The sequence below is a fragment of the Sinohyriopsis cumingii genome, chromosome 1, assembly GCF_028554795.1.
Source record: "Sinohyriopsis cumingii isolate HCF-2022 chromosome 1, ASM2855479v2, whole genome shotgun sequence".
NCBI lineage: Eukaryota > Metazoa > Mollusca > Bivalvia > Unionida > Unionidae > Sinohyriopsis > Sinohyriopsis cumingii.
In genome coordinates this window covers 165,790,322-165,807,767 of record NC_142961.1, presented here as the reverse complement: position 1 = coordinate 165,807,767, position 17,446 = coordinate 165,790,322, and the positions used below count along the sequence as shown (strand labels likewise).

The 17,446-nt window shown below is 34.1% G+C and overlaps 1 protein-coding gene across 1 annotated transcript in view; it reads left to right on the top strand.

The window, feature by feature from the left end:
• The window catches only part of LOC149808315 (fibrocystin-L-like), a 185,574-nt gene that overhangs the window by 98,303 nt on the left and 69,825 nt on the right, over positions 1-17,446 (top strand). The window contains exons 38-41 of the mRNA XM_089966980.1: positions 405-564; positions 1,645-1,804; positions 5,527-5,609; positions 8,544-8,673. Coding sequence (XP_089823106.1) covers positions 405-564; positions 1,645-1,804; positions 5,527-5,609; positions 8,544-8,673 — 533 coding nt within the window. The remainder of the gene's footprint in view (positions 1-404; positions 565-1,644; positions 1,805-5,526; positions 5,610-8,543; positions 8,674-17,446) is intronic.

Genomic DNA, 17,446 nt, shown 5'->3' with positions numbered 1-17,446 from the left:
GTTAACAAAGGATTGATTCAATGCGTTTATGTTTGCCAACATTTGGTAAATGTAAATGTAAAAAAAAAGAACAAAAACTTTAACAGATAGATTGCTACCAGAATAAAGATAAAGGTTGAATTTTTCTTCTATATATATATATATGTATTCACAAACTAGTTGCAAATGATTACCTTAATGTTTAATAAGATCACTACAATTACATTAAGATAGGTTACTATTTCAAATATACAGGTATGACTTAACAAAAGATGATTGTGCAAAAACAAATAATATAATCTTTTAGTCCCTAAAATAGAAGTTTTAGTTTTAGTGACTGTTAAATAACTTACATGTGTTCTATACACTTGTCCAAATTTAAATTTTCTGTTCAAAGTAATTTATTCTTGCAATTTCATTAACAGCACCACAGCTGGAGCAGTTAGTGTTACAATAGATGGTAGCACCTGTAATGTATTATCTGTGACAAACACTGTGATAGTCTGTGTAACTAGTGCGCACTCTGGATCTATCAAAACTAAAGTCCGAGTTGAGGTTTCAGGAAATGGTATTGCAGAACTACAGGTAAATTATTGTTTATTCAGACCAATGGTAATGATACTCATTTTTTCAAAGAAAAAAAAGTTTTTATGATGTCTGTACTTAAAGAATAAAATGTTTATAATTAGAGATTAAATGTTTTTCATGTTGTTAAAAACAAAAAATTGGATAACAAAAGATGTTCAGTTTCTGTTACCTTATGTCTTTGATGATCAAAATAAATTAGATGTTCACACTTTTTTCATCATTTTAAGTAACACACAAGCTGAATTTGTATCTTTGTTTGATTTCAATGAACAATTTTGAAAAGAAAAGGTAACATAAGTTTTATTCCTTTAAAAGTTTGAAAGTTTAATTGAGACATCTGATATTGTAATGTATTTCTTTCACACAATGTGTCAGTTTTTATTCGGGATGAATTTTTTATTTATAATGATAACAAATCAATAAGTTGAAGAATTTTATAAATTTGAATACAGGTTTAGGGACACAGTTTCCATTCCTTTATGATGGATAATGCTGCAGTTGCTTTCCATTGTGTGTATGTTGTCTTCAGGCATATATATATATATATATATATATATATATATATATATATATATATATATATATATATATATATATATATATTATGAATAATTAGATATAATTACACTCCGTTCTTATTCTTGCATCCTGTGATGTACTTGCATAGTTATAGTTAAAGATGGCTATAAAGGATAGTCAAGGGAGAAAAAAAGGTGCTGATTCCAGTATACAAATGGCTTACACAGTCAAAACTGTCTTGGTCACATGTTTGAGCAATTGCTTTTGAACAGTCAATGTTTCAAGGTCCCTTGTGTACAATTTATATTAGCCTAAGGATAAAACTGCCCATTAAGCTGCTACCTGTGTTGATAAAAGCCAATTTTCTACCTTCCCAGAGGAATCTGCTTAGGATCAGTTTGATTCTTTATGAACCTATCGACATGTGTTCATGGACATAGAATGGTAGCCAATAGACTCCTAAGTCATGATTAAATTCATTCATATGATAGTCCTTAAATATGTTTCAGATGAACAGGTGTTAGGTTTCAGTGTATATACATGTATTTTTAATGCCAGAATGAGTCGCAGACATTTTACTATGTGGATCGCTGGTCTTCTCCCTTCACCTGGGGTGGTGGTCCCCTCCCTGCTGCTGGAGAGATGGTCATCATTCCCAAAGGGCAGACCATTCTGTTAGACACTGATACTCCAGTTTTGAGCATGTTACTCATACAAGGTAATTTTCTTCCCTCTGGTGAAGACATTTAGTGTTGTTGTTTCCATCATGTTTTAAAAAAGTATCATGTATTTTATCTTTTGTATATTTGATTTCAGATTGATAATTATACTGTTCACATAAAAATCTCCATTTTCCACCCATACACTATAAATTGTGGATTTTAAATTATTTCTTTTGGTGGTTATGAGATTTTCAGGGTTATCAAAAAGAAAATTGCTTTTCATCAGTGATGAATTCTTGATTGCAGAAAAGAATCTTACTGTTCCCAGAATGATTATTTTTCAATTGGTCTTTGCTGTTTTTTAATTGATGTTTGTACCAGCCCAAAAGAATCTTTGAAAATTGGTAACCCAATGATACATTATTTCTCCCCTAATATGACCAAGGGGCTTGCTTAATAAATGTTTTAAAATGTTGGGGGTGGGGTGGGGTGGCTTGTTGTCAGACAAAGATAGAAATGGTATATATTTGATGAAATTTTGTAAAAACTTAGGCATCAGCTTATCTAATAAATATGTCTTATCTTATGTTTTGGCTCAAATAAACAGTAACACGAGAAAGAGTGAAAACAACAAGCTTTGAAAATATAATTTATTTTCCTGGAAACATTCTGTAAAAATGAAAAATATGAACATACATTTGTAAGATTCAGATCCAAAAATAATCTAAGAATAATCCACGAATAAAATTTTTGAAGTCCTAATAACAAAATGTTTTAATGATTTCAAGTTTGAATCCCAACAAAAAATCCAAGATGGAAGACGATGATGTATGCTGTAATCTGTAGTGTTGAAGTCTCCAGTTCCTTGTAGAAACAAGAAATATCATTCCAGTTTTGGAAATCCGAATAAATTTTTATAAGAGCTGTCTTTGTTCAGGAATTTCATATGAGCACATATATTTTCCAGGAAAAGAGAATTAATCCTTTTGAATCAAAGTAATTTGAAATAATTTAAAACAGCACAACATACAACTTCCAGTGTAAGAACCCAACTAACACACTGAGAATATCTCTCAAAAACTAAGGTTTATTTGTATTCTAAAATGCAAAAAGAGGGTCATGTAATCATGTTCCAGAACTTCATAGAAATTATTTACTTGTTAAAAATCTTGTACACCCAGTGTGGCTCTGACGAAAACCAATCATTTTACTCTCAGAAATAAACATTTTAAAAAATGTTTACATCTCAAACACATAGTCTCATCATGATCTCGACAACAACCAGTCATTTTAAAAATAAAAGTAGAACTTATGTACATAATTGCTACTAATTTTGAATAAAGGTCAGGATCTACATCAACACCTGGCGTTTACTAAAAGAGTCAAGGTCAAACTATTTTCTGGAAAAAGTATCATCTCCAGTGAATAAATTTACATTACATCAGCATGTAATGGAAAATAAAAAAATGTAGAACTGACAATTAAATTTAAATAAATATATATCAGATCAGATATAATTAAATAAAATATATATAACATATGGTAATAGTTAATTCACCATTTTTTAATCTTTAAATATAATTTTTAAATATTTTTTGGTGTCTAGTTTGTTTCTCAGGAATTTGTGCCATTTTTACCCTTGACATTAAGATCAAGATGTTGAATATATGGACACCATTTCTTCTGATTTCTCAAACATAAGGACCAGTGAAGTGTCTACCCAATTTGTGTTTTATTTATCTGTATAAATTTATTATCTGACCAACAAATTAATTGAGGTAAAATCCACATTTTCCAGTGGGTTGGGATAATGAATTTTTACAGTGGTCCCCCTCTTGAGTGGCTATCTGCTTTATGTGGTCAAATTGCATGGTACTGATCAGTTTGTGTTCATGATTACCTCTTTTGGATGGCCACTCCTCTTACATGGTCAGCAATCAATAGGCATGTGCAAAAATGGTCAGATTCAACCTTTGTGAAAGGCCACTTAATGTTGTTTACTTATAAAAGTCTCATAAATATTTGTTGATTTCTAAATTCAACACTTCAACAATTGGGCCAACATGGTGGCAGTGAGGTGAGGAATCCAATATTCCTTCTGCTTTGTGTTCCTTGGATGTTAGGTTTTGCCACTATGATAATTCTTCAACTCAGTTCAGCATGACATCCAGTCGTCAGAAAAAAATGTAATGTTATCCCTACTGGCTTCTCTCTTATACTTTTTTTTAATGGAGTTGAATGAGTATCAGACTAAAACCAGTTGACCATGTGACACGCTCACTTTCTTTAAACAGTGAGTGTATTGTATAATAACTGCAAATTGCCAATGAAGGAATAATTTCTTGTAAAAAGTGCAAATTGTCATTCGACATACTCAGTTTAAAAGAAAAAAAGTGAAAATAGTTTGACTTACTGAAAAGAGGGCAAGCATTTGATTCCTTCTGAGAAATTTGATGTAAGAAAGGTTCAAATATACAGCATAAGTATACATTCTACTACTGAAACAGTAGAATAGTGGAATCAGCAGGCAGGGTTAGTTAAACCAAATGTTTGTGCCTAGATTTCAATGACAGTGTGGTTTTCCACAACTATTAATAAATGTTGATAATTGTTTTAGGTGACAATGATATAAGTTTATTTAATTGATTCCATAACATTCCTGTGATTTTTAAATGAAAACAATAAATATTTAAAAATCAGGTTGCCCTTCATACTTTAATACTTTATAAGTAGTTATTACTCTTGTCAGTGTAATTTCCCTCTAGAAAGGCCACCTTCCAGCTGCAGAAGGGGTGTCCTTGTAATGAGGGTACCAATGAACTGTACTTTGTAATATCATTATAGCTGTCAAACTTCAATCACCATAGGGTGACCTACTTGAACATTTTAGTGGCCATTTCAGATTATCTTGTCCTGATAATTTGTTGTTTTAAACATTGGGATAACATCTGCATGAAAAGGGGAATTAGTTGTAGAATTCGACTTAAAGTATTGGTTTTAGTCAAGACAAATAAAAGGAATTATAACTAAACCTAGATTTTTCTTACAAAACTGGTAACAGCTCTCATACTAAAATCTGAAGTGTTTTAATCTATCTCTTTACATATTTACTGGTGTGAAACAGCGTAACATTCATTTTTTTATGCTAGTTTTTTATTAATAAATCTTCAACCATATCTGCACTTGTACTTCAGCTGGCAGTAATTTTACTGCAGACTAAATTTGCATATTTATCTTCATTTCCAAATTTTTCTTGATTTATAGGATTAACATAGGTTGATTGCACTTTTCGTGTAATGGATTAGTCACTTAACAGGCTGTACACCACATTAGCCACATGTTAAGATGGTTGATAAATGTAGGATCCAGCAATCTCAAACTTTAAAAGGTTTATTCTGATGAATAATATTGCATCTGGCTGGTGTTTTTAGCATAAAAAGTGAAATAAAAGGTTGTAGTTGGAAAGTATTCATATCATTTTCTAGTTGCTGCATTATAATTTTCAAGGTCAAAGATGGCTGATCTGCAAACAATTTTCATTCACCAATTTAGAATTTTTGGTTGCACATGTGACCATTTAATCACAACTTTGCTGAATATATACATTTTACCATCTGTTTATTCCAAACATTAATTTATGTGTCATCATACTCTTCATCAAAATCTCAGAGGTGTGACTTTTTTACTGAAGTTTGATGCCTTGACATTAAGGTCAGGAAATTGTTTTTTTTTTACATTGTAGCTGGATTCAACTAATTTTTTTTTGTTTTTACTTCAGGAGGCCAGCTGATCTTTGATAATGAGAATGATGTAGAACTGAAGTCTAAAATAATTCTCATCACTAACAGTGGTCTTCTACAGGTCAGCGGAAATGTCACATTAGCCTTATTGTAACTTCATGGGCTCAGTGCTTTGATCTATTTCTTCTCCAAGAATGCACAGTTGTTTATTGTAGGCACATTAGCAGTGATTGTGTGGTATGAAAAATGGCATTGTGTCATATGCATTAAAACAGCATATAACAAAAGAGATATTAGAGTTGTTTATCTGTATTATTGGCACATTACAAAAATGACTCAGTATCAAATGCAGTAAAACTACGTGTAACAAAGGATGTGTGTGTGTAATGTGATTTGGATTTTTAACATAGCTTTAAAAAAAATTTCAGTCATATCGCTGCAATGTCTGCAGTGTGGCAGTTTATAGTGATGTCTAGCACTGGGGCATCATGCCACAGACATGTAGCACGATGTCCCACCCAGTCACATTATCCTCACACCATGCCAACCAGTCCTAACACTAACCTCTTAATGCTGAGCACCAAGTGAGGCAGCAGTTAGTACCGTTTTTGTAAGTCTTTGGTATGACTCAGCAAAGGATCGAACCCACAACCTCCTGCATCTGAGGCAGATGCTCTAACCACTAGGCCACCGGAGTGGTTGTAACAAAGGAGACATTACAGTTGTTGTCTTCATTATGGGCACAGCATTTGTCTGCTATGACTGTGACACTATGTCAAGTGCATTAGAAATGCAAAGGAGATATGTTATCACCAATACTGAAAACTGCATGTCTGTCTTGTGTGCATTTGCTGTAATACTTTGTTAACTAGATAATTAATGAAAGTGTCGTATTGCTCATTTGCAAAGAATGACTTAATAAATGCTTGATTATGGTGGTTGAACCCCAGTGTGACCCCGCTGTAGCATGCTCCGTTATAACGCGAATTATGATATAACATATAACACAGTTTTGGTGTGGCTCCCAAAATTTCATATGCATGTATTTTTGTCATACACGAAGAAAAAATCTTTCTTACAAGTATGAAACAATGTAAAAAGTTTATTATCATTTTGGGGAAGAGATCACATATGAATAATACAAGACGATCGTGACGTGGCTTCTGAAATATTATATGTATTTTTCTTGTACACAAAAAAGTAGTTTTTTCTTCTTAAAAGTACGAAAAATAATGTGTAAAAAGTTTATTCTGGGATCGTGTAGGGCTTTGCCAATGTTGCAAACTTGAATTTTTTTCCTTATTGGCAGCAAAATATACCATGTGGCAATCTTTTTATTATTGGTGACATTGATGTCTGTTTAAACTTGCATATACAACCGTTGGTTTCAAGTGGAGAAATTCAGAGGCCCCATGAAGGAAGCTGCAAAATGGATATAAAATGTACTGAAATTTATCTATTGTTACATAAACAAATTCTTTGTCCATATTGACAAACCATCAAAATGAGTACTGTATGTTACAAGATATTTGCTTTTTTTTTTGTTTATGTTTCTGGTAATGGAGATCAACTGGACGAGGAATGATCTTGTAATCTCTCTTTTGTCGGATTTTCAGCTGCTTGCTAGTAATTAATATATTTACATTTTCGTGTGGATGGTAAGTAAAATTCCTCTTCTTTTCACTCAGAATTAGAACCTTCAGAACACTCACATTTTCTATAATAATCACAGTCATCAGACCAGAACACCTGCGTCTCTATCATCTGTTGACCCTTTGTTAAATTTCTGATGCATGCATGGAAGGCAACATCATGCTGCTACCACGAGTGTAAAAATTTGTTAAAAAATTCTTGGTTTATTCAATAGACAGGAGGAACACTAACTAGAATAGTCCAGTTCCTTTATAAAAATGTAACCAGATAAAATAGTTTGTTGAAATTTCAAAGGAAATGGATTACCTTTGAATCACTGATTGTTATGAAAATGAACTCAGCAAATGGAGGAAAAAATCAGTCTCCATCATGCAGTACAATTATTTGATGTTGCCGCCACAATAAGAAACTGGTATTTCTTTGGTTCTCCAAAGCTGTCCTTTAGCGATGACTTAAGTAATGCATGCACCCTTCATCAAAGAAAGCCAACTTGAGTCTTCAATAAAAACAAAGAACTTTTCTTTAAAGGAAGTCAGTACCAAACTTAAAAATAAAAGTAATGGAATCTGATGGATTTTTGCATTTTCTAACATGACTGGAAACACATTAATGGTGCCGTGAAAGTTTCCTTTTTGCAGGGAAAAAGTTTATGCTTACAAATGCTACCAATGGCGGCTTAAAACACAAACTAATTTTTACCAACTTGGGATGTGCTTCATTATTTGTTACGTGATTGTGCTATATTTTCCACTGAATTCAGATCAATATGACCTATGACAAAATTATTGAATATGTTAAATCTCTGTGCATGTATATTTTTGATGGAATAACTTGTATTGTGGATTCATTGTATATAATGAGATTTGCGGGTGAGTTCACGGTGTTCATACTCTATTCATGCTATACATTAGACATGTATATATAAACAGTATTCACGTATATGTACCAGTTTGTGGTTCTCTAAATAAACTATTATATGTTCCTTCTCTGTTTTCACTACAGGTGTATTCTCATTTAATATGCATTGATTTAAGATGGTAATTGTGCCAATGAAGTACGTATTTTACCACCCTCATTTATTACCTACCCTACACACACACACACATATGCGCGCAATTCTTTTTGGGTACATGCATCATTTTCTTCAGCTATCCAACCTGGTTGCTTATATGGTCAGGTTCTATGGCTCCCATCTACCATGTTATAGCTGGGTCACACTGTAATTAGATTGAGCTTTAATGTTAATGAATTTTCTTTACACTCAGTATGATTGCTATATGCTTGCTCATTCTTAAGGGTTCATTCCTTAAATTTGAAGAGGATGAACTCAATTGCATGTCTAGGAAAAAATGCAAACATTTGTGAAAAATACTGAATAACCATTGATGTCTTCCCTTCCCAGGCTGGTACAGAGACTGAGCGGCACCCAATGAAAGCCATCATTACTTTGTATGGACACAGTAGAGACCGGGAACTGCCCATCTATGGAACCAAGGTGTTGGCACTCAGGGAAGGAGTCTTGGATCTTCATGGTAAATACTGTACCCCTTCAACAGGTCTATTGTTTGAGAATTTTTACTTTTTGTCACTTTCCTTGGAAACACTTGAATAAATTTAGAATCGTTAAACCTTTTTGATTTTCCTAACTTGTACTTAGCATATTGCTTGCTTTATTTAAATGACATTGACGTATGTGCTGCAAGTATCAGAATTATTGGTTTTCAGCTGGAGTCTGAGTTTATTGCATTTTGCAAATATTGGACCAGACCAGCCAGTTCATCAGGGTTACATTGATCTATCCTTTGACATTACTTAATTTGAATATTGTAAAATATGTAACTTTCCCTGGTCAAGACCAGCTACTGTCTCATGGTTACAGTGCACCATCCTGAGACATTAATCATTTTGAACACTGTAAATAATGTAACTTTGGGGAAGACCATCTAGTGCCTAAGCGTTACATTGCACCATCTTTTGATGTGCATCATTTTGAACACTGTAAACAATGTAAATTTGGGCCAGACCAGTAAGTACCTCACATTCACATTGCACCATCCACTTATTTTGAGCACTGTATACAATGTAACCTTTACTGTGCCAGGCTAGCCAGTGTTAAGGGGTTATAATAGTGCATCAACCTTAGACCTGACTAGTTTTGAGCACTAATATCATGTAACTTTTACTGAGTCCAACTAGCCAGTGCCTCAGGGTTCCAAAATTCCATCCTTAGACTTGATTCATTTTGAAAATAGTAAACCATGCAACTTTTACTTTTCAATGTCTTAGGCTTTCAGTGCACCATCTATGGACATGACTCTCTTTGAACACTTGTTTTGTAACTTTTGCAACTGACTTTTTGAAAATGTAACTCCATATATACAGTCAGATCTCATTTATCAGACACCAATTGTTGCCATTAAAAGTGTCATATAAAGGTGATTGTCCAATAATTGGTTTCAGTTTATGAATGACTTTTATTCCTATTTTTGGCATAGAATGAAATTAGTGATTAATAAGCAGATACCAGATAAACAAGACTAGACTGTACAGTGGTCCCCCTCTTATACGGCCAGAGGGGGGCTAAATTTGTTGTGAGAAGTATATGTAATGTACGTAGTAAGAAAGCTGCATTCTCCAAAGCACTTAATATTGTCATTTAATATCTTTGTTTTAAAGTAACATTAATTATTAAAAGGTTCTTCTTATAAATAGACTTATTTCAACTGCATGTACATTAATAGTTCTTATTCTTGGCATAAGCTTGATACATGAGTGGGTATTGTTGTTACGCATATTGCAAAACCATTCCGAAACGTCATTTAAATCTTGGTATATACATAATTATCATTCCATTTGCTCCATTTTCCCACTGCTGCAGAATAACCTAGTTATCAGTTATAACGTTGTTTATTTGAGTCTATTTAACATAAAAATGTTTTCATCTAAGTCTTTTCTACATAAAATTGTTCAGCAAGTCCCCCCTCACTTGATGTTGTTGAGTAGAATAAACAACTTTCTTCTAAAATAATACGTCTCCGTTTATTTGATGACATGTTAATGTTTGGTAATGATTGTTTCGGATGTTGCTAACTGTATGCAATTTAATTATGCAGACGAAACTTTTTTCGAGTGGACAAAATGCCTTCTTTGTAAAGGAGGCGATAATGTGTTGTCACGTGATTTTTTGGTCTTTGTCTGGTACCCTGTTTTGTTCAAGGTCAAGGTTAAGTTCTCTTTGTATGTGTGTGTGTCTGTTAAAACTCTATCATAACATTGTTAAGCCCATTTCCTGTAAACATCGGCTTTTATAAACAATGATACAATATTAATCTGACTGTTACATGTACTTTAGTGTACACTTCTTTCAGTAACGGAAAATTGACATTGGGAGATATCTATCAATGATAGCGATAAACTGATTACTTATGTTATGTCACAATATGAATTAATTAATAGTTCTGGATACATTTGAAGAAAAAGTGACTGCTCGTGAGAGGAACATTTTTCATTTTTGTACTTATATGCTGGCTGCTGGTCACATTAGAGGGGTGGCTGTTCTTGACGGGTACTTTTGAATACAAACTCGTTGGTGCCAAAGGATTCTGGCCATAAGTAGCGGGTGGCCATTGGTCAGGGACCAAACTTGTCAAAATGATTGAAAAACATGTCCATGACTCATTCATGTCATATTTAGCCAAACACATGCTGTTACATCCTAATCAATCAGGCTTTAGACAGAAACATTCCTGTGAGACTGCCTTGATCTCCCTAACTGGTAAATGGCTTCAAGCACTTGACCAGAGTAGAATAATAGGATCTGTATTTGCAGATTTCCAGAAATCTTTTGACATGGTGGATCATGAAATCCTTTTGAAGAAACTGAAAATCTACCAATGTGAGGAAAGAACAATTAGATGGTTTACTTCTTACTTAAGTGAGAGAGCACAACATGTTTTGTCTGAACCTGGAACAATTACATATGGAGTACAACAAGGCTCAATTCTAGGTCCATTACTATTCATTTTATTTATTAATGACCTACCACTTTTACTAAGAGACTCAATGTCATCTACAGATCTCTATGCAGATGACACAACATTGTCAGACATCCAAAACACAAAGCATGAACTCGACATTTCTTTACACAAACTGGTAAACTGGTGCACATGCAATGGCATGGTGGTAAATACTGGTAAAACTAAAATATTCCTTATCTCAACATGGCAAAAATGGACAAATCATGGTCATGAATTTGTATCCTTACTAAACTCTGTGTTTCCTAAAGTGATCAATATGTCTTGCTATTTTTCTTTGTTCTCAGGCATGCTGCTTTTGGTTAGAATAATAGTTAAATATTGTATTGCTTTAAATGTGTGGTCAGATTCTATGATTCATTGTTATTATTTTTTCCAATAAATGTTTTGGTAAACTTTTATGATTTGTCAGAGAAAAAAAAACAATGATGCCTGTGGAAGTGATGTTGCATCATTTGTCTACTTTTACACTATATCATTTCTTGTAAGAACATATTTTTCAGTTACCGATGTCTTATTTTATTTTTACGCCTTGTTGCAAGACTAATATAAAGTTATAACAAAATATATCAAGTCAAACATTTTTATATCATAGATTTAAAAAAATGGATGAAAGTCAAGGAATCATTTTTCCCAGAGCACTCATAAAATCAATGTCATTGCAGTTAACTGCATTGTCAACAGCATCATCATCACTGATGGCCTAGCAGTAACATTATGCACTTTCAATCCAGTTGTCACAGGTTCTATCTCCCACTTCTAGTCTTTCATATGAGACTTATACCTATGGCCTGAGGGGCTTTCATGGCAGAGTGGTATAAGATGCTTGTCTTGTGATACAGATCTGAGGGGCTTCCATGGCAGTGGTACAGGATGCTTGTCATGTGATTACTTGGCTCCAATGTGCTAATGAGAATGTTGCCGGTTACTTGTGGAAGGTCAGTGGTTCTACATAAGTGGTGTTTGGTGTCTCAAAAGGACTTGGATTTTCTTCAGCAGTAAAACTGGCTGCCATATATAGATTCTCTTCATCTGAAAATGGTGTAAGGCCATACTGATCTACTGAAACCCCGAGAACTCATGTCTAAATGACTTCAGCTGTTGGAGATAAACGTCAAATTAACAGAGGCTCTATGTGCCCAAGTGTACTAAGGTGCCTGCTTTTACATCACTTAAACATCTCACAGAGTGAGTTTGTGTCACAGATCAACCAATTTAGGTTGGTGGTCTTTCGGGGTCCTTTCTCCACCTAATATGCTGTAAAAAAATCACCAAAAAACCCCAAAATCAAACCACACTGAATCAACCAACTAATCAACTGTAGCAACAGCTGCAAAGGTACTAGTCAATCATTTTTGCCACTGCTGTACGAGTTTACAACTTTTGATTCAAGTAATTTTTGTAGACTATAGAATATCGTCAATTATGCCTTTCTGACAGTTACCTAAAAGTCATCATCAGTTGGTGCAAATGGATTTTTCATGGTGAGCATATGAGATGGAAAAGTCTTGAGCAATCCTGCATCACACACTGCCAAAAAGTTTACATTTTAGCTCACTTAAATTTTCTCTTAACAATGTTCATTGTTCCAGCTAGAACTGTTATAACTTATTCAAGCTATATTCACCAATATGTGATGATATGCATCTGTAATAAATATTTGTAACAAAGTATGAGAATGCATCAGTGTTTTTCAATGATGCATTTGAATTGAGCAACAACTACAATAAACAAACCAAGAAATAAAATTATTCACATCTCTCAGGCAGAAGTAGGGTATAATCATAATCTGCCAAAAGATTTTTAATTTTTTAAATTTGCCAAATATTTTTATCAACTATGCTGATTCAGTGGACATCTCACCAGAATGGACAGAAACAGACCAGAAGGTTAAAATCAATTTGATACAGCTTTTAAGTAGCTAAATTCATATTGGTTTAGTTACCTGTACACCCTTTATTGTCTTCCTTTTGATGAAATTTCTTACTGAAGCTAAGAAAATAATGTTGCACACATAAAAAAGGAGGCACACTTCTACTCATTATTGTTTTTATTATACTTCTCCATTCCAGCCTGTTCTAATGATCTTCTCCCTCTCACATACTGTTTGTCTTGTTTATGATATGTATCTAAATTTCTCACTTACTTTTCCTACTACTATACAAATGTTCTGTGAATATGCATATCAGTGTGAAACACAATGGGGAGACTAAATTCAAGATTAAAAACCTCTACATTTCTGGATATATTCTGCTTGGATTCCATATTTCTGCACAAAACTCAGGACTCTGCACTAATTCAGTTCCCACTGTAAATTTGTGCAAACACCACGATATTAAAATTTAGTAACTTAAAATTTTGAGTGCTCATCAAATTTATATCAGTATAGACACATCTATGATGACAGCTTTTGTGAAGAAAAAAACCCATAACAGCCGCACCATTTTCTGGATCTATACAAATTTGAAATGTGTGCTTTCAATACTGCACCAAATAGTCAGCTGCTGATTTCAGTAATGAGTCATCCAAACTCGGGTCTGTAAAGGGATGGAAATTATGTTAATAAAACAATGTCCCTCACTTTTTTCAGTTACAAGTAGGACAAGCTCTCAAAAGATTGTTTTTACTAAATTCTTACTTTCATTATCAACCAATCAGGGACAGTCAAACACATATATACTCTGTTTTATCTTCACTGATTTATAGTATGGTTCTCGTTCTTTCACATCTGTAGTAATGGGAGTCCTTGAACAACTCAATGGTTGTAAGCCTTTTTCGACCATGCTGAATGGACAGACTGTAAGATAATGTTCAAGTAACAGAAATACCATGGGATAACCAGAGCCCAATGAAATTGAATAGTCAAGTTATCTCCTCTGCAGGGATGCTGCCAGGATTTCAGGATGTACTCTAAGTTTTGTGTGTGTGTGATCTCCAATGAGGAAGTGGTGGTGGTGGGAATAGCCATTGTTAAATATCTCCCTAACACTTAAATATCTGTCACTCTTTCTTACTGTTCCACTCTGTTACAGCTCTACTGAAATCAAAATTCTCGAAGAGATGTCATCTCTAGTTGTATAGCGATTATTACTGTGAGGTCATTGGGCATGGTCATGTGGTTGTGGTGGGGTCATGGTTTGGATGTCATAAAGACTATAGGCTTACTCCATATTTGACAGCTAATTATGATGTTGTCAAAAGAATTAAAAAATTTCTAGCAATTCCGTTGGACTCGGATACTTGATTCATAGTCATTGAACAGGTTCTAATATTGATGTGTTTATTTTGGAGTTACTTTCCTCCATCACATTCAAGATTTGGATATACCAAAGGTGAAATTGGTACTGTTGCATCCTAAACTACTATCGTGGCTACTTAAAATGTCATTTACTGTGAGACTTTAATGCAAGAACTTGTAGCTTCAGTGATTTTTGGGTTTAAAAAATTAATTTCTTCTCAAACAACTAAATTTGGTGCAGATTACATTGTTTTTTAATGATACGGTGAGAAGTCTTGATGTGTAAAAATTGCACAAGAAATGAACATCAGATCAGAAAATTACTACCACTGGGAAAATACTGATAGGAATATACAGAAATAATGATATAATTATTTAAGTAGAATATGTGGTGACAATACGAGCGCTAGTTCTACAACTTTGTGCAAAATACATCTTGTACAACTATTCTGTTGTTTCTAACAGCACTGTAATATGGCAATAACTTCTGTCCACTTTTTACTTTAATCCCTTGCTAATTAATAGTTTTAGATTTTACAACTCTAAGCACATTTTACCTTTTGAAAATAACACATCATTATAAATATTTAGATTGCAAGAAAATAGAAGTTACAATTTTATTAAAAGCACCGGTACCAGTAAGACTAAAGGATTTGGTAAAAAAAAAGAAAAGAATCAGGATGAACAGATTAGTAGTTTAGTAAAAAATCCATATATCAGAATGACATAAAGTATTTTTTCATCAATTTCATCATCAGTTAATGATACTGCTTAAAAATGTATTGTACTAGATAATATACTTTTTTAGTTATCCATTTTGCAATACAAATACCAAATGATGGCTTGGAACTAAGTGCCAAAAGGTCTGCAGAAAATACCACCATGATCTATATATATGGAAGAACCGAACATAAACAGGTCAAATTTTATCCATCTTGCTTTGAGTTTACACAGATCAGTCAGTCTCTTATGTTTAATGTCATTTAATTTTTGCACATAGAGAGCATGTACATCATTTGGTCATACATAAGCATATGATACAAAAGTTTGTCTTTTTATTCTTTTGTTGCTCAGTGGTTCTGCCAACTTGAGATCTACACACACTTAATTATGTTGTATGGGGATTCTCTGATGTTCCTTATGAGTATTAATCTGTTAATTGTTTCTGAATTTAATATGATCCTCCTCCTCGATGTACAAATATTATTCTGTGCTGTGAACTCCTTTCATTGCCTTCTGTCTGAAACGCATATGCATAACTAGCTTGAACAAGTTACTGTTCTTTATTGTTGTGCAATTTTCATCATCTCACATGTATGGCCCCATGGGTATTCTCTCTTGGATATCTCTGTCCCAGAAAGAAAAGTTTTGAACCAGAGGTCTCGTTAGGATTTTAAAACTAAGAGTCCATGGCTCCCATTTTGGTAAAAATATGAGTCCCATCAGGAAAAGTTGCAGTCCCCTCTCAGAAAACTATGCCAATTATAGTAACTACTGGTTGCCATAGAGTTTAATTTCTTCATTCTTTATAACACTGACATATTTATAACACTGACATAGCTCTTGCTTGTCCATCAGAGTGAGTCTGAATTTTTTCGATCTAAGGAAGGTCTTATTCAAAGCACTAAGCTAGGCATCACACACTTTCATACACTTGGCTAATGTCCCTTTCAAATTATCAGTTCTAGCAACTGTAGCCCTCTCCTGAATCTCACAATCTTCGTCAGTTTGCCATTGAACCCCAAAATACTCATTCAAGTCTATGTCTCAACATGTCATGATTCCGAGGTCATCTGCACTGCTTATTCCGTTACACTTGGAAATGAACACTAGAATGAAAGCTAAAGTTGTTTATTTGATGTACTGTTATAAATGACCACATGTACATCTCTGGGTATTTCTGCCTCTAAATTCAAGCACTGTAAATATCAGTAGATTTTCCCACCCAGCTGCCAGTCAAAGCCTTTGATCTCGCCGCTTAGCTATTGCAGCATGTTCTTTTGATATACTCTCATAATGGTGACGACGGGCGGGGGGGCTTTCAACCACTAAATTCTGTCATTGTAAATATCATCACAGCTAACTGATCAACACATTTTTCCACTATCCAGGTGACTGAAGCAGGACTGGCAAGTATTTGAATTTTACCGCCCGCCTAAATAAAAAAATATTTGGCGTCCAGATACGCGTGATTTTAAGCGTTTCCGAGACCTCTGTCAGTTTTCACTAACATGAACCCTGCCAAAGATTCACTTCCTTGAATCAGTGTTTTGCTGCCTCTTTATGCCAGATTTTTCACTTCCATGTGTTGTATTGGGGTTTTAAGTCCAACATTCCCATAATATGCTTGTTTAGACATGGGTACATCGGACTCGCACTCAACATTAATTTTGGGCTCAAAATCACACACTGGTTTTCCAGTGACATTTTTCCAATGTCCAACAGACCGATATACATGAAATTCATTGTCATCATAGCTATCACCAACCAGTATTTGCCGACTGAAAAACGTTGTCTGAAGGCAAACCGTGTTGTGATTTAACCATTTTGGTTTCCTGTGTGGCCCTTATTGGAAACACACATTTGTAAAACTTCCACGATGAAAGTAAGGCCAAAACTCCATAAAATGCCTGTTCCACAGCCAATGAACGAATCAAATTTCATTTAACAGCCATTCATGTCGAACCGAAGTATCCTGATATCTGGATGTTGCATCAAGTGTTGTGAGACAGCTGCGGCAGCGCGAATTACGTCGCGAAATTCACTTTTTAAGTTAAAGTTAAAAGTTTAATAAAAATTGCATACTGCGCAAAGAACATTTTTTATATCCGCGGCGTTGACGTAATTTGCCGAATGCATATCACTGCATTAAAAGTACACGAATTCGTACAAAGTACGTGCACTCGCGTGTACTGGCATCATTTTCTGACCCAATGTTTTATTCACGTTAGACCGCTAGGAGGGGGGTAGATGCAATTTTAAATATATATTCGGGTTTTTTTTCTTTTTTCTTTCTGACAAACCCACCAGCGA